Genomic DNA, 17,746 nt, shown 5'->3' with positions numbered 1-17,746 from the left:
ATGTTGGGGGTGAGCTACATTTGCTTAAAGAACAACTACTTTTGGTCTATGGTGTTGCACTAACATTTGTTGAGAATCCTTTGCATGTTGCTGCTATGGCTGGCCATCTTAGTTTTGTGAAGGAGATGATTCTATTGAAGCCTGAGTTGAATCAAGATGGGTTTAACCCCATACATATAGCTGCTGCAAATGGTTATGTAAGAAGTGTAGGGAAGCTTTTGAAAATTGACCTTTGCTTACTTTCGTCTTACAACTAAAGACGGGACTGCTCTTCACTACTCCGCTATAAAAGGTAGAATAAATGTCGTTAGGAAGTACAATTTTAGAGTCTATTCAAGGGGAAACTGCTCTTCATCTTGGGGTGCAAAACAGAATTTGAAACATTTAAAGTCATGGTTCAAAAGCTTCTAGTTTAATTAGTTGTGTATCCCTCTTTTCATGAGAGACGAGTATGTGAACCGAGATTGCAAGTTTTTCAAATCTTTAAACCACTAAGTGGTTTGGATTTATTTTTTGAATTCTGTTATAATCTAAAAAATAATATAAAAACATTAGGGGTTTTATAATTTGAGGGCGTGAATGAGCCTTTATTTTAAATAATATGCTAATTCTAATTTCAATAAATGAGATAGTTTTAGTAAAAATTGTTTTAAAAATATGAGGCTAATTAAAGAGAAAATCATTATAGATATTACAAAATAGTTAGGTTGGAAATTTTCCCTCCTAAAATCAATCCGAAGAGTGTAGAGATTGCAAGTTTGAATTCCACCAAGTGTTGGTTGGGATTTATTTATTGGCCTTTAATTTTTGGTGCATGGACCAAGTGGAGACGGTTGGGTCTACTCAAAATAGCCCTTCGGACAGTGTAAGCCTTCGGGCTAGAATCCTTCAATGTAACCGGTGTGTGTGCCTTAACCCTCTAAATATTTTTTTAAAGAAAAAGTCAAGGTTAAAAAGCTGAAACTTATTATTCATAAGTTCTGTAACAATAGCGCCATGATGCTCGAGGTAAATTTATTCTAGTTGCTTTTAAGTAAAATTGTTGCGAGTGTATGTTTCCATTATTTGGACTGCAAAATTTCATTATTTGGACTGCCTAGTCCATTCAATTTGACATTTTTGCCTCCGTCGCCCGCAGGCATATGTAACAAACTCAAAACAAAAACGCCGTCAGCATGTAAGAGAAACTATACCCTCATCTGTCGAAGAAATTTCCTGTGTAAGCGAACTTCAAGACAACCAATTAAGTGCTTACGATGAAATAAACGTAAAGCTTCATTCAACCATAAACTCTTTATGTTTAGAGCTTACATTATCAACCAACTTCATTTGACACGTAGGACTTCTCTTCTCATGCAAAAATTTTACAGCTCTTCACTTGGAAGGAACAGGTAAGATTGCAATCTTGAAATCTTTAAAATCTTTACTGAAAATCTGCTGGCACGTTTTCTAGTAGCTGCTGCCATCTCAAGTCTCTCAATATGTGGCATTCTTAGAATCTGTTGGATGGCATTTGCATATTCATCTGGATCTGAAGCAAGGAATCCCGTCTGATTCCCATCTTCTTCCAAAACAATGTCCATTTTGGGGCTAGCCGAATTGTGAGCTGAAAGAACGAGCCGGATTGTAAGTCAGAAAAACTGAAAGTTAAATGTAGTTCAGGTCAAACATAGATTATGCATAAAATGGTCATGCTCCGACTATTGGAATCGCGCCTGCAGCCATGTACTCCACAACACTGATACCAAAGTGCTTGTCTGTCATGGAATGGATTCCTGCAATCGCCCTCCTAAAAGTCTTACCAAGTCCCTGCTCATGTTAATAATTCACCAAAAATGAATATATCTGATTAGAACTTACAATTAAAACTTAGCCATACGAAACCAAATTACATTTTTAAACATAGATATTGATGTTAAGAACTATACTAAAAGATAGAAGTGTATTTGAACTAATTCGGGTCTCTATTTTGAAGGGAGTGAGTGATGCCACTAAGATCCTTCGGCTGTCTGTGACAAATATATTCCCCTTCAACCAAGTCTCACCGACACCGTTTATATCAGTGGGCTAAGGCAATCCAACAAAACCAATATACTTTGCAACCGGCAGCTGCTTTCTTGAAAATAGTGCTAGTAATATTATAATCTCATGACAGATAAAGGAATACATATGAAAAAAGATTACCCAACATCCTACGACACCTACCATTGTTTCATTGCTAACCCTATTTAGTTTGACTTTCGCCTCTTGGCATGTGTAATTCATTTTCACGTACAAAACACTCCATGCTGTTGTCGGACTTTTATGTGTTCTGATGGCATTAGGATTATTTTAAATAACATGCAATTAAATTGGGGACCCCTGTCCCATGTCTTTGAAGAGTTTCAGCCACATTATGGTAAGAGATTAAGAAGATTACGAAGACCAAAAAGTTTCAAACCTCTATAGAAATTTATCCATGTATTCACAACAAAAATGGCAATTTCTTTACAGTGGGTCTGATACTCTAATTGGATTGGTCAGCATCTGTAATGTGCTGGTATCAGTAGGTTAACTTTCAGACAATCAAGAATGTGCAGTTCAACATCAAAGCCAGAGAGCTCATAATAATGTTCCCTGTAGGCATGATATTCACTATCCAGCATGAAAACTTTCATGTCTGTCATGAACTCAAGTATAATAGGAACATTCACATGCATTAAAAGGACAAATACCTGAGGAAAAGAAGGAAAAATGATTGGAGACCCACCTGTACATCAAATTCTTATAAAATTCAACATCCTTCTCCACCTTTAGCTCAATAGCTTTGTCTTTCAGTTTCTGCAGCCTATCCTCGTCCTCCTTGTTCCTGCAACTGCCCACAAACTGGAGCTTTGGCCTGGGCAAGTTTGCTTAACAACGGAGAAGGCCTCAAGTTGAAGAATGTGGGCCTGAGAAATAGTAAAGCAAGCAAGTTCACCTAACTAAGTGAACTTACAATGAGCTTTCAATGGAACTGATTACAATGTGTTTCTGTACACATTGTGAGAATAAAAAACTATTACCTTCTCTGAACAAAATTGTGCGACAGATATGAAAGGTGGATTTCTGTTTGACCCTTCCAATGGGAGCTCCTGTTTAAAGTACAGGTGAGGTTGTAACCAAAGCACACCAGATATAACATACGCACACACAAACACAGGTGTAGGTGCACGAAAAAAAAATTTAATATTCCCCAAGGCACAGTTCCCATCCTTCTATGTACACTCGTCTGAGAAAAAGCTTACTTGTCAGTTCTGACACGCATTGTTAACCAATTTTCTAGCACTTTCTGGGATTTACCCATTGGTTGAGCTTATTGATTCATTCCATTTTGCTCCTACTGTCCAATTATGTACACTTGTTTTCAGCTTCTCTATATCTTCCTAACCTTTTAGATTTTGAGATGTCCATAGCACATCATCTTTCTTAGTGCAAATTAGTCACATGGTTCCCATGCTTACAAGAACAAACAATCTTACAAAGGCAATTCTATTGTTCCAGAGATCTTGTTTGTCAAGCAGATGAGAAATCACCCTTTACATAGAATAAATGTTTTTAATATAGTTGTTATAATTTTTAAGAGAGGAGAAAACAATAAATAATTACCAATCAAGATTTCCTCATGTAGAGAACTATTAAAATAACCTGAAGGCCTGAAGTATCGCAGGGAGGGTAAACTTTCATAGTACGTTTAGGAATTCCCCAGAGTTTCTCTATGTGCAATTGTGTCCAAGAGGAGTTGACCATTGCAAGGAGTGTGTAGGATCCCACGAACCCATACATCCAGCTAAAGATAGTGTAGTAGATAACCTTGCACCAGGATAGCCAAGTACTGCGACAAGTGAAGGAATTGTATAGTGCTGCATCAGATAACAGAACATAGTGTATAAATGAATAATTTACTTACAAAAATGATAACTCTTATACTACTGATACCTTGAGAAAATAAAGAAATTGAAAAGGCAAGGGGAAACGAAGAAACAAAATAAAACTGAGACCCTGGTGGTTGAGTTTTGTCCAAATGATCAGTTTGGTTCGCAACTTCGCAAGATCTAGGATGAGGTCCAAAATCCCCTGGCATGGGCCGCAGACCTCAATGGCAAACAAAAAAAAACTTTTCCAACTTCTTGCCTTCACTTTATATTTTGCCTAAAGGAATTAATAGGCCATTTGACAAACACAAGTCAAATGAATTATGTGTACTTCTTATCATTATTTCAATAAAGGTAACTTAAACTATGGTGGTCAAACTGACGTCCAGATGAGAAACATAATTACAATGGTTCAGAAGCATACCTGTTTGCAACTAAAGCATCATTGTTATAAAAAGGTTTTACCAACGAGCTCAATAGTGTAAACGCGAACTCCAAACCATGTTGGTACTAATTGTTGGGTAATGTGTGTAGCAAATAACTTTGCATCCAAATATCCGGGCAAGTGGATAAGTAAATGCATATCCACTAGTATCAAAATAAAATGACAGTGTATATTTGCAATTTTGCATAAAGCCTCCCATGCAAGATAAACCGACCCAAAACTTTGGCCAACCATAGTGAAATGAGGGTAGGTGCGTTCTTCAATCCACTTCCTTCTATACAAGTGAACCACCTGACCAAACAGAAGAATACCTTAGGAGATGAAGACATGTAAAAGAAAAAATCAAACTACAATGTTTACGCTAGAAAAAACTTACATGCCAGAATGAGAGATCATCCTCAATATACATGCTAAGAGTTAGCTTTCTCTGAGTCCTAACAATTCTATTAAAAATGAAATTTAACTTTTAATTAAAAACACGCTTTTAGAAACTTTTTTTTTCGTCTGATTTGTAAATTGTGGAATTACTAAAAGGCAATGGGTAAAGTTAAGCATATGGAAGTTGATCCCATCCATGCAGCTAAAATACAATACATCCTTAACAATAGAACCTGTCTTCTACCTGATCAACCAATAAACGAACATAGATGATAATATACGCTCTCAGGTTTGAATACAAATATAACCATACCAAATGCAAATAAATAATTTTTTCAGCTTGTTGCACCCAACGAAGCAGCTAGAGCAATCAGCTAAGAAAGTATCCAAAACCCAAACTGAGATGCTACAATGGCTTAAGAGAAGACTCCGTTTATTTTGATAGGATTATGATGCTTTAATAGGTAAGATTTGTTAAGGAGTTGAAACCAGATAATATATGAATCTAACGAACTGCTGCTACTTTAGTAATATGAGTTTAACTAAGTGAAGCAAAACTTATCAATTAACAAATCACCAAATCTGTAATAGTTTTTTTTTTAAAAGAGTACAAAAACTATAATTACCTGAGGCAGCTGAAGGATCTTCACTCCAAACCAATAAATTGCTCGAATCATCAAGGTTTCAGGCGTAGCATCATGATCTCCAATATAGATAACAATATCAAGATTGGGATTCCCTTCTTGAATTGCTTTGACAGCACACCAAAGCACTCTCCCCACCTCCACCATCATTTGTAAACAGATGGAAATAAACAACAGCTCTTTTTATATTCTTTTGGGCTTTAATTACAACGAATAAAAAATTCGAAACAAGCAAAACTATCACAGATATCAGCACCATAAACAAAACCTTAAGCTCCATCATAGTTCTAAATTTCTAATCTCGTTATCTTTGAATGACAATGCAAGTTCAACGTCGTAATAAGTTGACAAAACCCAACAAACTTCAAAGGGGGTGAAAATAGTCTTTTCAATGGGTGAAAAAACAGAAAATAACCATCTGTTTCTTTCGCCCTTACCAAGCTCAGGAAATGTGGAAAACAGAAATGATGATTTAAATATTTACTTAAGTATCAGAAATTTACATAAACAAAAAAAAAACGGAACAATAGCAAATTCATACTAGATTAACTAGAGAATATAGATCTCAAAAAACGCAATCTAGCTCATTTATCACACATACAACACGAAATTGGACTTGTAGCTAAAAATTAGATCAATAGCAAACCATGGATATCAATGGTTTAGTGCTAGTAGAATGAAAATACATATGTAGCATCACCATTAAAAATTGAGAGAGAGGGAGTGAGAACTCACTGTCGGCTGCTTGAGAGAGAGAGAGTGTGTGAGAGATAGCAATGGTGATTTGCCAGTGTTTAGGGTTGAAGCGAGAAAATTTTGGTCGATTTCCTCGGGCAAAATAAATCCAGTCCCGACTTGGATTTTTTTTTCCGGTTTGGAGTGGGAAAAAAGGGTCACGTGAGGGTTTTGCCGGCAAATTGGTTTTATTTTTGCCAGACCCATATATCGCAACAAGCAGCGGTAAAAATGTGTTTAAGTGGGAAAATATCAATTTGCCAGCGGGAAAATAGGTTATATCAAGCAGGCCCTTATTTTCAAAAACGTACGTTCTCAACTGCCTATTTCTCCTATTATCTTGACTCCTAATTGTCAGTAACCTTACAAGTTCAAGAACGTTTTTCCATCAAGAACTGATTAAATTGCATAAAGCGGAAGCATATTTTCTCATCAAGTATCTCGCGAGTAGTTCTATTCATTTTTGTGGTTTTCTAGCCTTCTTGTAAGTTCATAATTCTTTGTTGATCCTTTGGTTCGGGCTGCTAAACTTTCGATTGTACTACTTACTACAGTGTTGTATAGCAGTGGAAAAGTAAGAGCCAAGAAATAATGTGAAAAATCCCATGGTAGAAACGAGAACTACTTGGTTTTACAGGTTAAAGGCTTGAAGAAGATTATATTTCATGAAACAAGTACCTGGTTGAAATGACAAACAATACCTATCTATCAATGAAATCACAAGAAGCATCCTTATACCCTTCTAGGAAACCCCACACATCTAGCTCTCAAAGAAACAATTGTTGAAACATGTGTCTCCCTAAATTCAAATTGGATTAAGGGCTGTACAAGCTATTGAAAAAAGCAGTAGCAACAACAATGTAACAAGCTTGAATCCTCGCTTCACAAAGGAGGAAAACGCTCTTGTTTCTACTTAGTTTCTGCTATAATTCCATTGTCCTCATTTTCAGATGGAACAAAGTACATATGTAAAACTTTTCACTGACACATCCAAAGGCCATAATCATCAACACCTTCAAAATTTGATAAATAAAATTCCAGATCCTGGATCAACACACTTTTTCAACAAACTCCACTTGGAGTAAGGTTTCTAGCTCTTTTTTCTTAGGGTGTCTTCGAGATTGAAAGTTCCAACTTCTAGTTTGTAAATCAAGCTACTTTTAACTTTTATTCTAACTTCTCGTTACAGCTAGTGGAAAGTTTCTCAACTTCCTAAGAGTATTCATTCAAGACTTCAAGGTACGTATTTGGTAGAAGTCTAAACTATCGAACTCCACTACATCTTGTACATCATATGGCAAAATCCCTTAACAAGTCAGCAACTTTGGGAGTTCACTTCAATTACACCATTAACTTCTCCAAACATTTCACCACCCTTCTCCCTGTTAAGAATGCACATAATCATTGCATCTCTATATACCTATGGACTAAAATTCCTACAAATTACCTTACATTGGGCTAATAACGATCCATATTCTATATTTCTATGATCTCAGTCCTCTGACTCCACAAGATTCTCATATGAAAACACATGAACATATACCAAAAACAAATTCTAAGCACTTAAAAGCACCAATAAATTCAAAATTACTCACATAATTTCTTTTTGAAACTCCTTATGCAGTGAGTTTATAGATTATGTAAGTGCCTTCTAGCTTAGTTGGTAAAATCCTTTGGGTGATGATACCAGAGGTCTGGGGTTGGAACCCCGCTACACACAATTGAGTTACTGATCTCTTTAAAAACAGGCTTGCCCACACATCTCTGATCAAGTTTATAGATTCTAATCATACAAAGATCAAAAGTCTAAGTAAATAAATAAAGTAACATCAACCAGTGATCATAGTACCAGCTCCTTCATCAGTAAGAACTTCAGTAAGTAAAGAATGCTTTACCCTTCCATCGATAATGCTAGTCGTCCTAACTCCTTGCGCAAGCGATCTAACACAACAATTCACCTTCGGAATCATTCCACCAGCTACCTTCCCGTCCTCCACCATCCTCTTCACACCCTTAATATCAATTTGCTTCACCAAAGTACTAGGATCATTCTTATCTTCTAAAATCCCAGCAATATCAGTCAACAATATCAACTTTTCGGCCCCAAGTGCCGCCGCTATCTCTCCCGCCACAGTATCAGCATTAATATTAAAAGTCTACCCATCCTCATTATTCGCCACAGACGCAATCACAGGAATAACCCCAGTATCAACAAGTGGGCGTAAAACTGACGCATCAACTCTCACAATGTCGCCCACAAACCCAAGCTGTACAGATTTCTGCCTAGCAGTTAATAAATAACCATCTATTCCAGCAAGACCAACCGCCGTCGCGCCTGCCTTATTAATAAGTGAAACTAAACCCTTATTAACCTTCCCCACAAGTACCATCTGCACGATTTCCATAGTCGCCGCGTCCGTAACGCGAAGACCATTAAGAAAATGAGGCTGAATGTTAACTTTATTCAGCCAAATATTGATTTCTGGACCACCCCCATGAACTAAAACAGGTCTAATACCAACACAAGACAACAAAACAAGGTCTTTAATAACAGAATCTTGTAGAGACTCAGATTTCATAGCTGCCCCGCCGTATTTTACGACAATGGTCTTGCCACGGAACTTTTGTATGTAAGGGAGTGATTCTGAGAGGATTTCTACTCTAGTTTGAGAGGGTGTTGGTGTTGGTGTTAGTGTTAGTGTTGGTGTTGAAAGTGGGATCGATCTTAAAATATGTGAGGAAGGGTGTTTGTTGATGGGGTGAAAAAAATGGAGATTTGAGGATGGGTTTTGGAAGGAGAGGGTTGGTGAAGGTTTAGCTGTCAACATTTTTTCTTCTTCAATCTTTTTTTCAGACAGAAGAATAAGTAGAGATGGGTTTACAAAGTTTCAGCCCACGATATTTTTCTTTTTTATATATCGGAAAATGTTGGCATTTCGATTATTATTTACCAGTTTTTTTTGTTCTAGTTTTCTTATTACTGGAACATTATTTGATGCTTTGGTGCTTCGAATCGGAATGTAAATTAGTGGTTTAATTATATTCCTCTCAATATTATTTTTCGTGGAATGTGATGTCTAGTACTGTACAACTGCATTCACCAGTGAACCATCCTTCTATCTGTATAACTGTATTTATAATTTTCTATTTTTGGGTAGAAAGTATAAACAATCTCATCCATTGGTGTGCGTGATTTTGGGCATCAGATGTCAATATATGCTCTTTACTAGCTTTCGAACCCATCCTACGAACTGGATACCGATATATTAAATTATTCTCATAAATATTAACAACTATGTTGAGCTATAAGATATGAATATTATATTGATCACCCATCCAAATTTATTGCAGCGTGCAAATTCTACACTCCGTAAAAAGAACGAACCCCACTTCGATTTTTTTTCATCAATTAATGTAGAAGTCTGATAAAACTTTTGTAAGAATGTCCAATGAGGCGAGGATTATATTGAAACTACTTGAATAGCAAAGCATTTCCGATCATATGAAAAGTGATATGATAAACACTATTTTAACTGCAAAACAATACTTGTTGAGACATTCAAACTCATATATTATATAACTATGTTTTGAGGTTAGTTCAATGCATTTGCATCCACTTTCTAATTTTCCATTAATTATTATTTGAGGTTAATTCAATGCAGTTTCATCCAATTTTTGATTTTCCATTAAATATTCTTTGAGGTTATTTCGATGCATTTGCAACAACTTTCCTATTTTCGGTTAATTTTTCTTTGATGTTAGTTCCACGCAGTTGCACCCAGTTTCCGACTTCCCATTAATTATTCTATGAGGTTAGTTCTCGATCCACTTGCATATAGTTTTTGATTTCCCGTTATTTATTATTTGAGGTTAGTTCAATGCATTTGCATTTAGTTTCCGATTTCCTGTTAATTATTCTTTGAGGTTAAATCTATGCAGTTGCATCCAATTTTTAATTTCACTTTAATTATTCTCTGAGGTTATTTAGATACATTTGCATCCATTTCAAATTTTCCGTTAATTATTCTTTTAGGTTAGTTCCATGTAGTTGCATTCAGTTTTCGATTTCATGTTAATTATTATTTTGGGTTAGTTCCTTGCAGTTGCATCCAATTTATAATTTTCTGTTAATAATTCTTTGAGGTTAGTTCAATGTTGTTGTATCCAGTTTCTGATTTCCGTTAATTATATTATGAGGTTAGTTCGACATGATGCAGTTGCATCCAATTATTAATTTTGCGTTAATTATTCTTTGAGGCTAATTTAGTTTATGATTTCCCGTTATTTATTCTTTGAGGTATGGTTAGTTCAATAGTTTTCGAGTTCTTGTTTATTCTATGAGGTCAGCTCAACACAGTCGCATCCAATTGTTTATTTCCCGTTAAATATTATATGAGGTTAGTTCCATGCATTTACATTCTGTTTCTGATTTTTCGTTAATTATTATTTGAGGTTAGTTCGATCAATGCATTTGCGTCTAGTTTATGATTTTACTTTAATTATTCTTTGATGCTAGTTCTATGCATTTGCATCCTATTTCTAATTTTCTATTAATTATTCTCTGAGGTTAGTTCAATGGATTTGCATTTAATTTATGATTTCCCATTAATTATTCTTTGAGGTTACTTTCACGTAATTACATCCAGTTTCCGATTTCCCGTTAATTATTCTTTGAGGTTAGTTCAATGTCGTTGTGTCCAATTTTCGATATTTCGTTAATTATACTATGAGGTTAGTTCGATACAGTTGCATCCAGTTGTTGATTTCTAGTTAATTATTCTTTGAGGCTAGTTCAATGTATTTGCATCCAGTTTTCGATTTTCGTTAATTATTCTTTGAGGTTAGTTCAATGCAATTGCATCCATTTTTCGATTTTCCGTTCTTATTCTTTGAGGTTGGTTCAATACATTTGCTTTTAGATTCGATTGTTTTGTTTCGTGATTTCCCGTTAATTATTTTTTGAGGTAAGTTTAATGCATTTGCATCAAATTTTTTATTTCCCGTTAATTTTCCTTTTAGGTTAATTAGTTTCATGGAGTTGCATCCATTTTCGATTTCATGCAAATTATTCCATATATTACATTAGTTTCATGTAGTTGCATCTAGATTCCAATTTTTAGTTAATTATTCTTTGAGGTTAGCTCGATTTAGTTGCATTCATTTTCCGATTTTATGTTAATTATTCTTTGAGGTTAGTTAAATGCATTTGCTTTTAGTTTCCGATTTTCACTTAATTAATTTATGATGTTAGTTAAATGCAATTGCATCCATTTTTCGATTTTTCGTTAATTATCTAAACTTAGTTGAATGCATTTGCATTAAGTTTCCAATTTTCCGTTAACTCTTTTTTAGGTTACTTCAATGCATTTGCATCGAGTTTCCGATTTTATGTTAATTATTTTTTTAAGCCAGTTCAATGCATTTGCATCTTGTTGCCGATTTTCCGCAATTTATTATTTTTTGAGGTTAGTTCAGTCATGTTTCCAGTTTCACATTAATTATTCTTTGAGGTTAGTTAAATGCATTTGTACCCAGTTGCTGATTTCACATTAATTATTTTTTAAGGTTAGTTTGTTTCGATGTATTTGCATCGAGTTTTCGATTTCTCGTTAATTATTCGTTGAGGTTAGTTAAATGCACTTGCATCCAGTTTCTAATTTCTCGTTAATTATTCTTTGTGGTTTGGTAAATGCATTTGCATCCAAGCCAATTTCCGATTGCACGTTAATAATTGTTTAAGGTTAGTTCAACATTTGTATCAAGTTTCCGATTTCCCCTTAATTATCTATGGGTGTGTAATACTAACTTCTATTGATTCTTATATAGTGTCCTTGCAAACATGACATTAAAAAATAAATAAATTAATTAAATGAAACCTGACTCGCTATATGATATATATCATCATAGAGACAAAATTATCTATATTACGATAAAAACATAAATCCAAATTAAAAGGTTTTCCGTTAGGCTTTTTTATGGTTTACAATATTTAATCACATTGAAAATGGAAACACATTAGTCTTTAGGCTTTTAGGCATATCTCAAATGCTATTTAGGCTTAGGCTTTTAGAGAGATGAGAGATCTAACGTGCTGCACCGTGGGATTTGAAAAAATATTGTGTTTCCATTAATGTGCATTGACCATACCGTGGTAGCAACATTGAACAGTTGGTAAGAATTACATCTCGTGAACAATTGGAGAATCAAGTTGTTGAGCAACTATATTTTATAGAATATGCAAGTATAATTTTATTTTCTTAATTACATTTGAGTGTTTAGAATGAAGGAAAATAAAAAATATGAGAAAAAGCATGTGAGAGCGTTTTTCCAATATTTGGCTAATTTTTTGGTAATAATATTTGGTTTTTTTGGGAGCATGTGTAAACTTTCAATTTTCTCACATATTTTCCCATAATTAGGCAACAAAAGTTGGAGTTTATATGAAAGGTCCAAAAAATAAAGCCAAGAGGGTATAACTATAATATATATATTCTTTTTTTTTTGGTAATAATGTTTGGTTTTTTTTGGAGTATACGTAAACTTTTAATTTTCTCTCATATTTTCCCGTAATTAGGCAAAGTGTTTTACAAAAGTTGGAATATCTATGAAGGCTCAAAAAAATAGAGTCAAGAGGGTATAGCTATAGTATATATCTAATTTTTTTTTGGTAATAATGTTTGGTTTTTTTTGGAGTATACGTAAACTTCTAATTTTCTCTCCCATTTTCCCATAATTAGGCAAAGTGTTTTACAAAAGTTGGAGTCTCTATGAAGGCTCCAAAAAATAGAGCCAAGAGGGTATATCAATAATATATATCTCCTTTTTTTTCGGTAATAATGTTTGGTTTTTTTGGGAGTATACGTAAACTTCCAATTTTCTCTCATATTTTCCCAGGCAAAATATTTTATAAAAGTTGGAGTCTCTATAAACGCTCCAAAAAATAGATCCAATAGGGTATAACTATAATATATATCTCATTTTTTTTAGTAATAATGGTTGGTTTTTTTTGGGAGTATACGTAAATTTCTAATTTTCTCTGCTCCAAAAAATAGAGCCAATAAGGTATAGCTATAATATATATCTTATTTTTTTCGGTAACAATGTTTATTTTTTGGGAGTATACGTAAACTCCAATTTTCTCTCATATTTTCCAATAATCAGGTAAAGTGTTTTACAAAAGTTGGAGTCTCTATGAAGGCTCCAAAAAATAGAGCCAAGAGGGTATAACTATAATATATATATATATATATATATATATATATATATATATATATATATATATATATATATATATATATATATATTTTTTTTTGTAATAATGTTTGGTTTTTTTGGGAGTATATGTAAACTTTCAATTTTCTCTCCTATTTTCTCGTAATCAGGCAAAGTATTTTATAAAAATTGGAGTCTCTATGACTCTATGAGGCTCCAAAAAATAGAGCTAACTTTTTTTTTGGTAATAATGTCTGGTTATTTTGGGAGTATATGTAAACTTCCAATTTTCTCTCCAATTTTTCCGTAATCATGCAAAGTATTTTACAAAAGTTGGAGTCTCTAGGAGGCTCCAAAAAATATTGTCAAGAGGGTATAGCTATAATATATATATATTTTTTTTTGTTTTTTTCCATGTAATAATGTTTGGTTTTTTTTTAGTATACGTAAACTTCAAATTTTCTCTCATATTTCCTCGTAATTAGGCAAAGTGTATTACAAAAGTTTGAGTCTCTATGAAGGCTCCAAAAAATAGAGCTAAGAGGGTATAACTATAATATATATATAAGGATGGTAACTAGTAGCGGGAACGTGCTACACACGTGATAGAGCAAGTATTGTCGTTCACTGCAATAAGAACTCTACGTTTGGTCATAGGGCTGAAAAATTGGTCTAAAAAGTAGAATAATTAATCTTTTCTAACTACGCATACTCAAAATTGTCACCAAGTACGGTACGGGTTTAAAACAGTGTACTTGAAAAAAAAACTTAGTTCGTGTTTTAAACGGAACGTATCGGAAAAAAACAAAAAAAACAAAAAACGTAGGGCATAAAAAACGGGTTTAAAACGGTAAAACGGATTTAAAACGTATAATACATAAAAGAAACGGTAAAAATCGATGATAAAAAATATAATAGATAAAGAGTTTGATTTTTTATAAGAGTGGAAAAAAATGCACATAAAATAAAAATAATAATAATACAAATGAAAGAAAATTCAAATACATGAAAATATCAAATTATAATTACTCATCCAAATACTAGAAGTTTTAGATTCAATACCAAAACACGACTCTAAATAAGATATTACTAATTACCAACCATAATGGCATAATCAAATACTACAAATAAATTAATAACTTTAAAATTTCCAATTATTAATAGTCTGTGTTGCATGGGTACGGGTACGAGTGTCCGATTTGGACACGGGTACGACAATTCGGATCGGACATGACAAGCTCTAAAATATCAGACCACAGGGACACGACTAATATTTTATTTTGAATTTTTTATTATTAAATATATACATTATATATTCCCATACAATTTTTATAATTTCTTTTTTATAATTACATCAAATTTCGTTAATGACAATATTGCCATAAACCTTACATCAATTTTTTTGATAGTTACAAGCAGCTAAATATATTCAAGTAGTATACCCTAAACGGTTAAATCCTTGGTCAAGTCAAAATAGTTTCTTATATGAAAACAGAGCAAAATAGATCAAAATGTTAGCAAAACATGGCTGATTTGTCTTGCGTGAATTGATTTGCATCCACAAAAATGTGGGTCATTGGTTTTCCACCTTTCCTCAAACAATCCACAACATGTGGTCTCTACAACAGCAAAAACTAGCCTAAAATTGGGCAACTTTAGTCTGACCCATCCTTAAACTGGATGATTTAAGACAGCAAAACTTGATGTCTTTCGGCACAACAGAAAGTTATTTTTATAAAGTCAAAACTACTTCTTCTTCTTCTTCGGGGTAGATCTAAAAACCAGGTGCTGCAAAGTTATCAATGGAAAACTTGAAGAGAAAGAAACCAAAGACAGATTATTAAAATAAAGGTATGTAACTGAAAATTCCACTTACAATTTATAACTTCCCTCTTAATTTGACTATAATTTTTTTTTCTCAAAGTACTTTGATCACTCCGACCACGTATCTGTGTCGTATCGGTGTCGATGTCGACACGACACGGGACACGACAGAATGAGAGGCGTACCCATGCAACACAGTTAATAGTCCAAAGCAAAATAGAACTGTCTCAATAAGTCAACCGTTAGCCCATTCTTCAAAAAGGTAAACTCTAAAATCCCTTTTTCTTTTTGCATTTTCTTTTAGATTATTAAAAAAAAAAGTGGTTTTAAACAGGAGATTTTCAAAATCTCGGGTTTTAAACGGTTTTTAAGTTTAAAACGCTTTTAAAATGTTTAAAACGCATTTTTTTGAAAAACCCAGGTTTTCAACTGGAACAAAACGCATTGCCAATATCTCGGGTTTTAAACACACTTCGAATTTGGTGACAATGGCGTGAATGCAAAAAAAAAAATGCTTTAATGTTTAATGAACAGTTTCAGACTTATAAAACTTCTGCAATGGTCTGAATGAATGGTTACAGATTTTAGGCCAAAATATACTGCTTAAAAATCCAAGCACACATAAAACAGGGCTAATTCTAAAACCTCATCTGGAGCCCAATTGGCAACATCTTTTCTTTCTAAATAAACTTAATGAGTGGTTTAGGGAAGTATCCAGAGAAGTTAAACTTCAATTCTGATAAGTACTGCAGAGTCTTTACATCACCAATACATAGAAGGTATGCATGTTGTTTTTTTGAGTCAATCAATTAGTGGAAAATGGTGCACATCGAAATTAATATAAGATAATAGTAATGTGTTCCTATTGGAAACGAAAGCTTTGAAATCCAAATAGTGCATATCTAACTTTCAAAAATGATATATAGGAAGCTTATAATGAAATATCATTTCCAAAAAATAAGACATAAATAAAAGGGGAAAAAAAATGCAAGAGTCGAACACAATGAAAACCAAACTATCCTGGCATAAAAACTTCACATATATTGTCCATGTGCACTATATATGTTTGGCGACATGTCAAATCTTCAGATCCAACACCTTCCTCCTCCTAGTGAATTCCTTAGCATCATCGGTTGTAAGAGTACTTCTGGATTGAGACTGTTGCTGATATGAAATGCTCATTATTATCTAGTCTTCATCTTCAGTGCTTGGCATTTACTCTGGGGTGTAAAATCTTGCTTCGGGCATGTTGGTATAGTTTCTTCCAAGTGCATTAATTGGCCTAGTCTACTTCGTTAAGAGCTAGATTGTTCACTCATGTAACATGCTCATTGTTACCTTGGCGACTTGGTGTTCGGTCAATTTTGCAGGTAGAATAAAGGTATGGTGTGTACAACCCATCTTGGTCAGACTCAAATGGGTTAGGTGCACCAGATATAATTTCGTCACGATTAGTTGGTCAAGGAACCTGCAATAATTGTCACCATTACATACAAAAGTTGTACCAAACTATTACAAAATAATCTCATTATCCCAGAGACTCGGACAGTTGGACTATATGTAAGTCTAATTATCCTGGGAGTAACATAACATAATCATCATTCAGTAGGTATAACTACTTAAATAAAAATAGTATTTCATCAAATTTTCATTATATGAATTATTTTTGTTTATGGTAATTAAGTCAGACTTGACGCAAAATTTATCTTCTCAATTATGACAGTTCCGGTGTAATTTTTTCTTTAGAATATAGTATGTACTCTGGATTTGAATTATGACACCGAGAAAACAATGAGTGTTCAGTTTGAGAATCATTAGCATAAGCTTGATCTTCTGCACTGGCACAAAACATTAGATCATTAGATTATTGATCTTTTGCATTGGTACAAAATATTATATCAGCTTCTGAAACCAATATCGTGACGTCGTGGTGTTTGTGCAAATCATCTTAATCTACTTGATCTTACACAAAAGCATATGCACTAATGTGTTATTTAAATTCCCTGAAATCAAAACTTTTATTTACCAGAGTAAGGAAACATGGGTTAAAAAGTTCAATATGAAAGCTGAGTGTGTAAGTAGACTATAAAGAACAACTTGCACTAAAGATAGAAGGTAGAGGAGACAATAGAAATTAATTCAATCACAAATTCTTACCTCTATCAGTGCCTCACAGATGATCCTATTCGAAGCTCTCGCCGTAATTTAAAATGTGCATTAACATATTGATTTGAAGAAGGGATAGATCAGCACAATTCAAAAGAAGCAAATGCAAAATTGCACCTGCAAAAACAATATCCAAAGTTAATCATTTTTTGGTATAGTTATAGCGAAATGTATTTCTGATTCAATGATTCTGACGTAGTTGTCCATTATCACGAAACCATTGGGCTAAATTTTTTTCTAGTGTGGAGGCCAAGAATACATTGGAATTTAAGATTTGAAAAGCAAATAAGTAATTGGTTCCAGGTCATAAAGGCAGGATGAAGTCATCAGGCAAGGTATTAAGGCAAGTGTTGCAACTAGGGGTGTCTCTTTTTGCCGAATTTCCAATTTTTCCAATCAGGTAATTGAACAAAATTCGAAAAAAAAATTGGATCGGATTTATAATTCAA

General features: G+C 33.7%; 1 protein-coding gene, 2 long non-coding RNA genes and 1 pseudogene across 5 annotated transcripts; 1 reads left to right on the top strand and 3 right to left on the bottom strand.

Moving 5' to 3' along the window:
* Positions 1–1,257: 1,257 nt before the first annotated feature.
* Positions 1,258–6,584, bottom strand: LOC147490838 (GDP-Man:Man(3)GlcNAc(2)-PP-Dol alpha-1,2-mannosyltransferase-like; annotated as a pseudogene). The gene is made up of 7 exons (XR_015198187.1): positions 5,343–6,584; positions 4,318–4,629; positions 3,667–3,853; positions 3,045–3,113; positions 2,750–2,930; positions 1,703–1,809; positions 1,258–1,608 (listed from the first exon to the last, which is right to left on the bottom strand). The product of XR_015198187.1 is annotated as a GDP-Man:Man(3)GlcNAc(2)-PP-Dol alpha-1,2-mannosyltransferase-like (transcript).
* A 1,232-nt stretch (positions 6,585–7,816) lies between these two features.
* Positions 7,817–8,923, bottom strand: NAGK (N-acetyl-l-glutamate kinase). The gene is given in 1 exon segment (XM_086565195.1): positions 7,817–8,923. A coding segment is annotated over 1 exon segment (999 nt). The 3' UTR covers positions 7,817–7,924.
* Positions 8,924–14,920: 5,997 nt separating this feature from the next.
* On the top strand, positions 14,921–16,776 carry LOC147490836 (uncharacterized). 2 transcript variants are annotated; one of them, XR_015200279.1, is made up of 3 exons: positions 14,921–15,158; positions 15,232–15,393; positions 16,221–16,776. It is a non-coding gene; the product is annotated as an uncharacterized LOC147490836 (long non-coding RNA). The 2 variants fall into 2 exon arrangements; XR_015200278.1 differs by having other exon boundaries at positions 15,553–16,776.
* Positions 15,073–17,649, bottom strand: LOC147490835 (uncharacterized). The gene is made up of 2 exons (XR_015200280.1): positions 17,289–17,649; positions 15,073–16,599 (listed from the first exon to the last, which is right to left on the bottom strand). It is a non-coding gene; the product is annotated as an uncharacterized LOC147490835 (long non-coding RNA).
* Positions 17,650–17,746: the final 97 nt, after the last annotated feature.

Source organism: Coptis chinensis, chromosome 6 (genome assembly GCF_015680905.1).
Source record: "Coptis chinensis isolate HL-2020 chromosome 6, ASM1568090v1, whole genome shotgun sequence".
Classification (NCBI taxonomy): Eukaryota; Viridiplantae; Streptophyta; class Magnoliopsida; order Ranunculales; family Ranunculaceae; genus Coptis; species Coptis chinensis.
The sequence above is the reverse complement of the archived record's forward strand: the minus strand, read 5'-3'. Positions and strand labels throughout refer to the sequence as shown.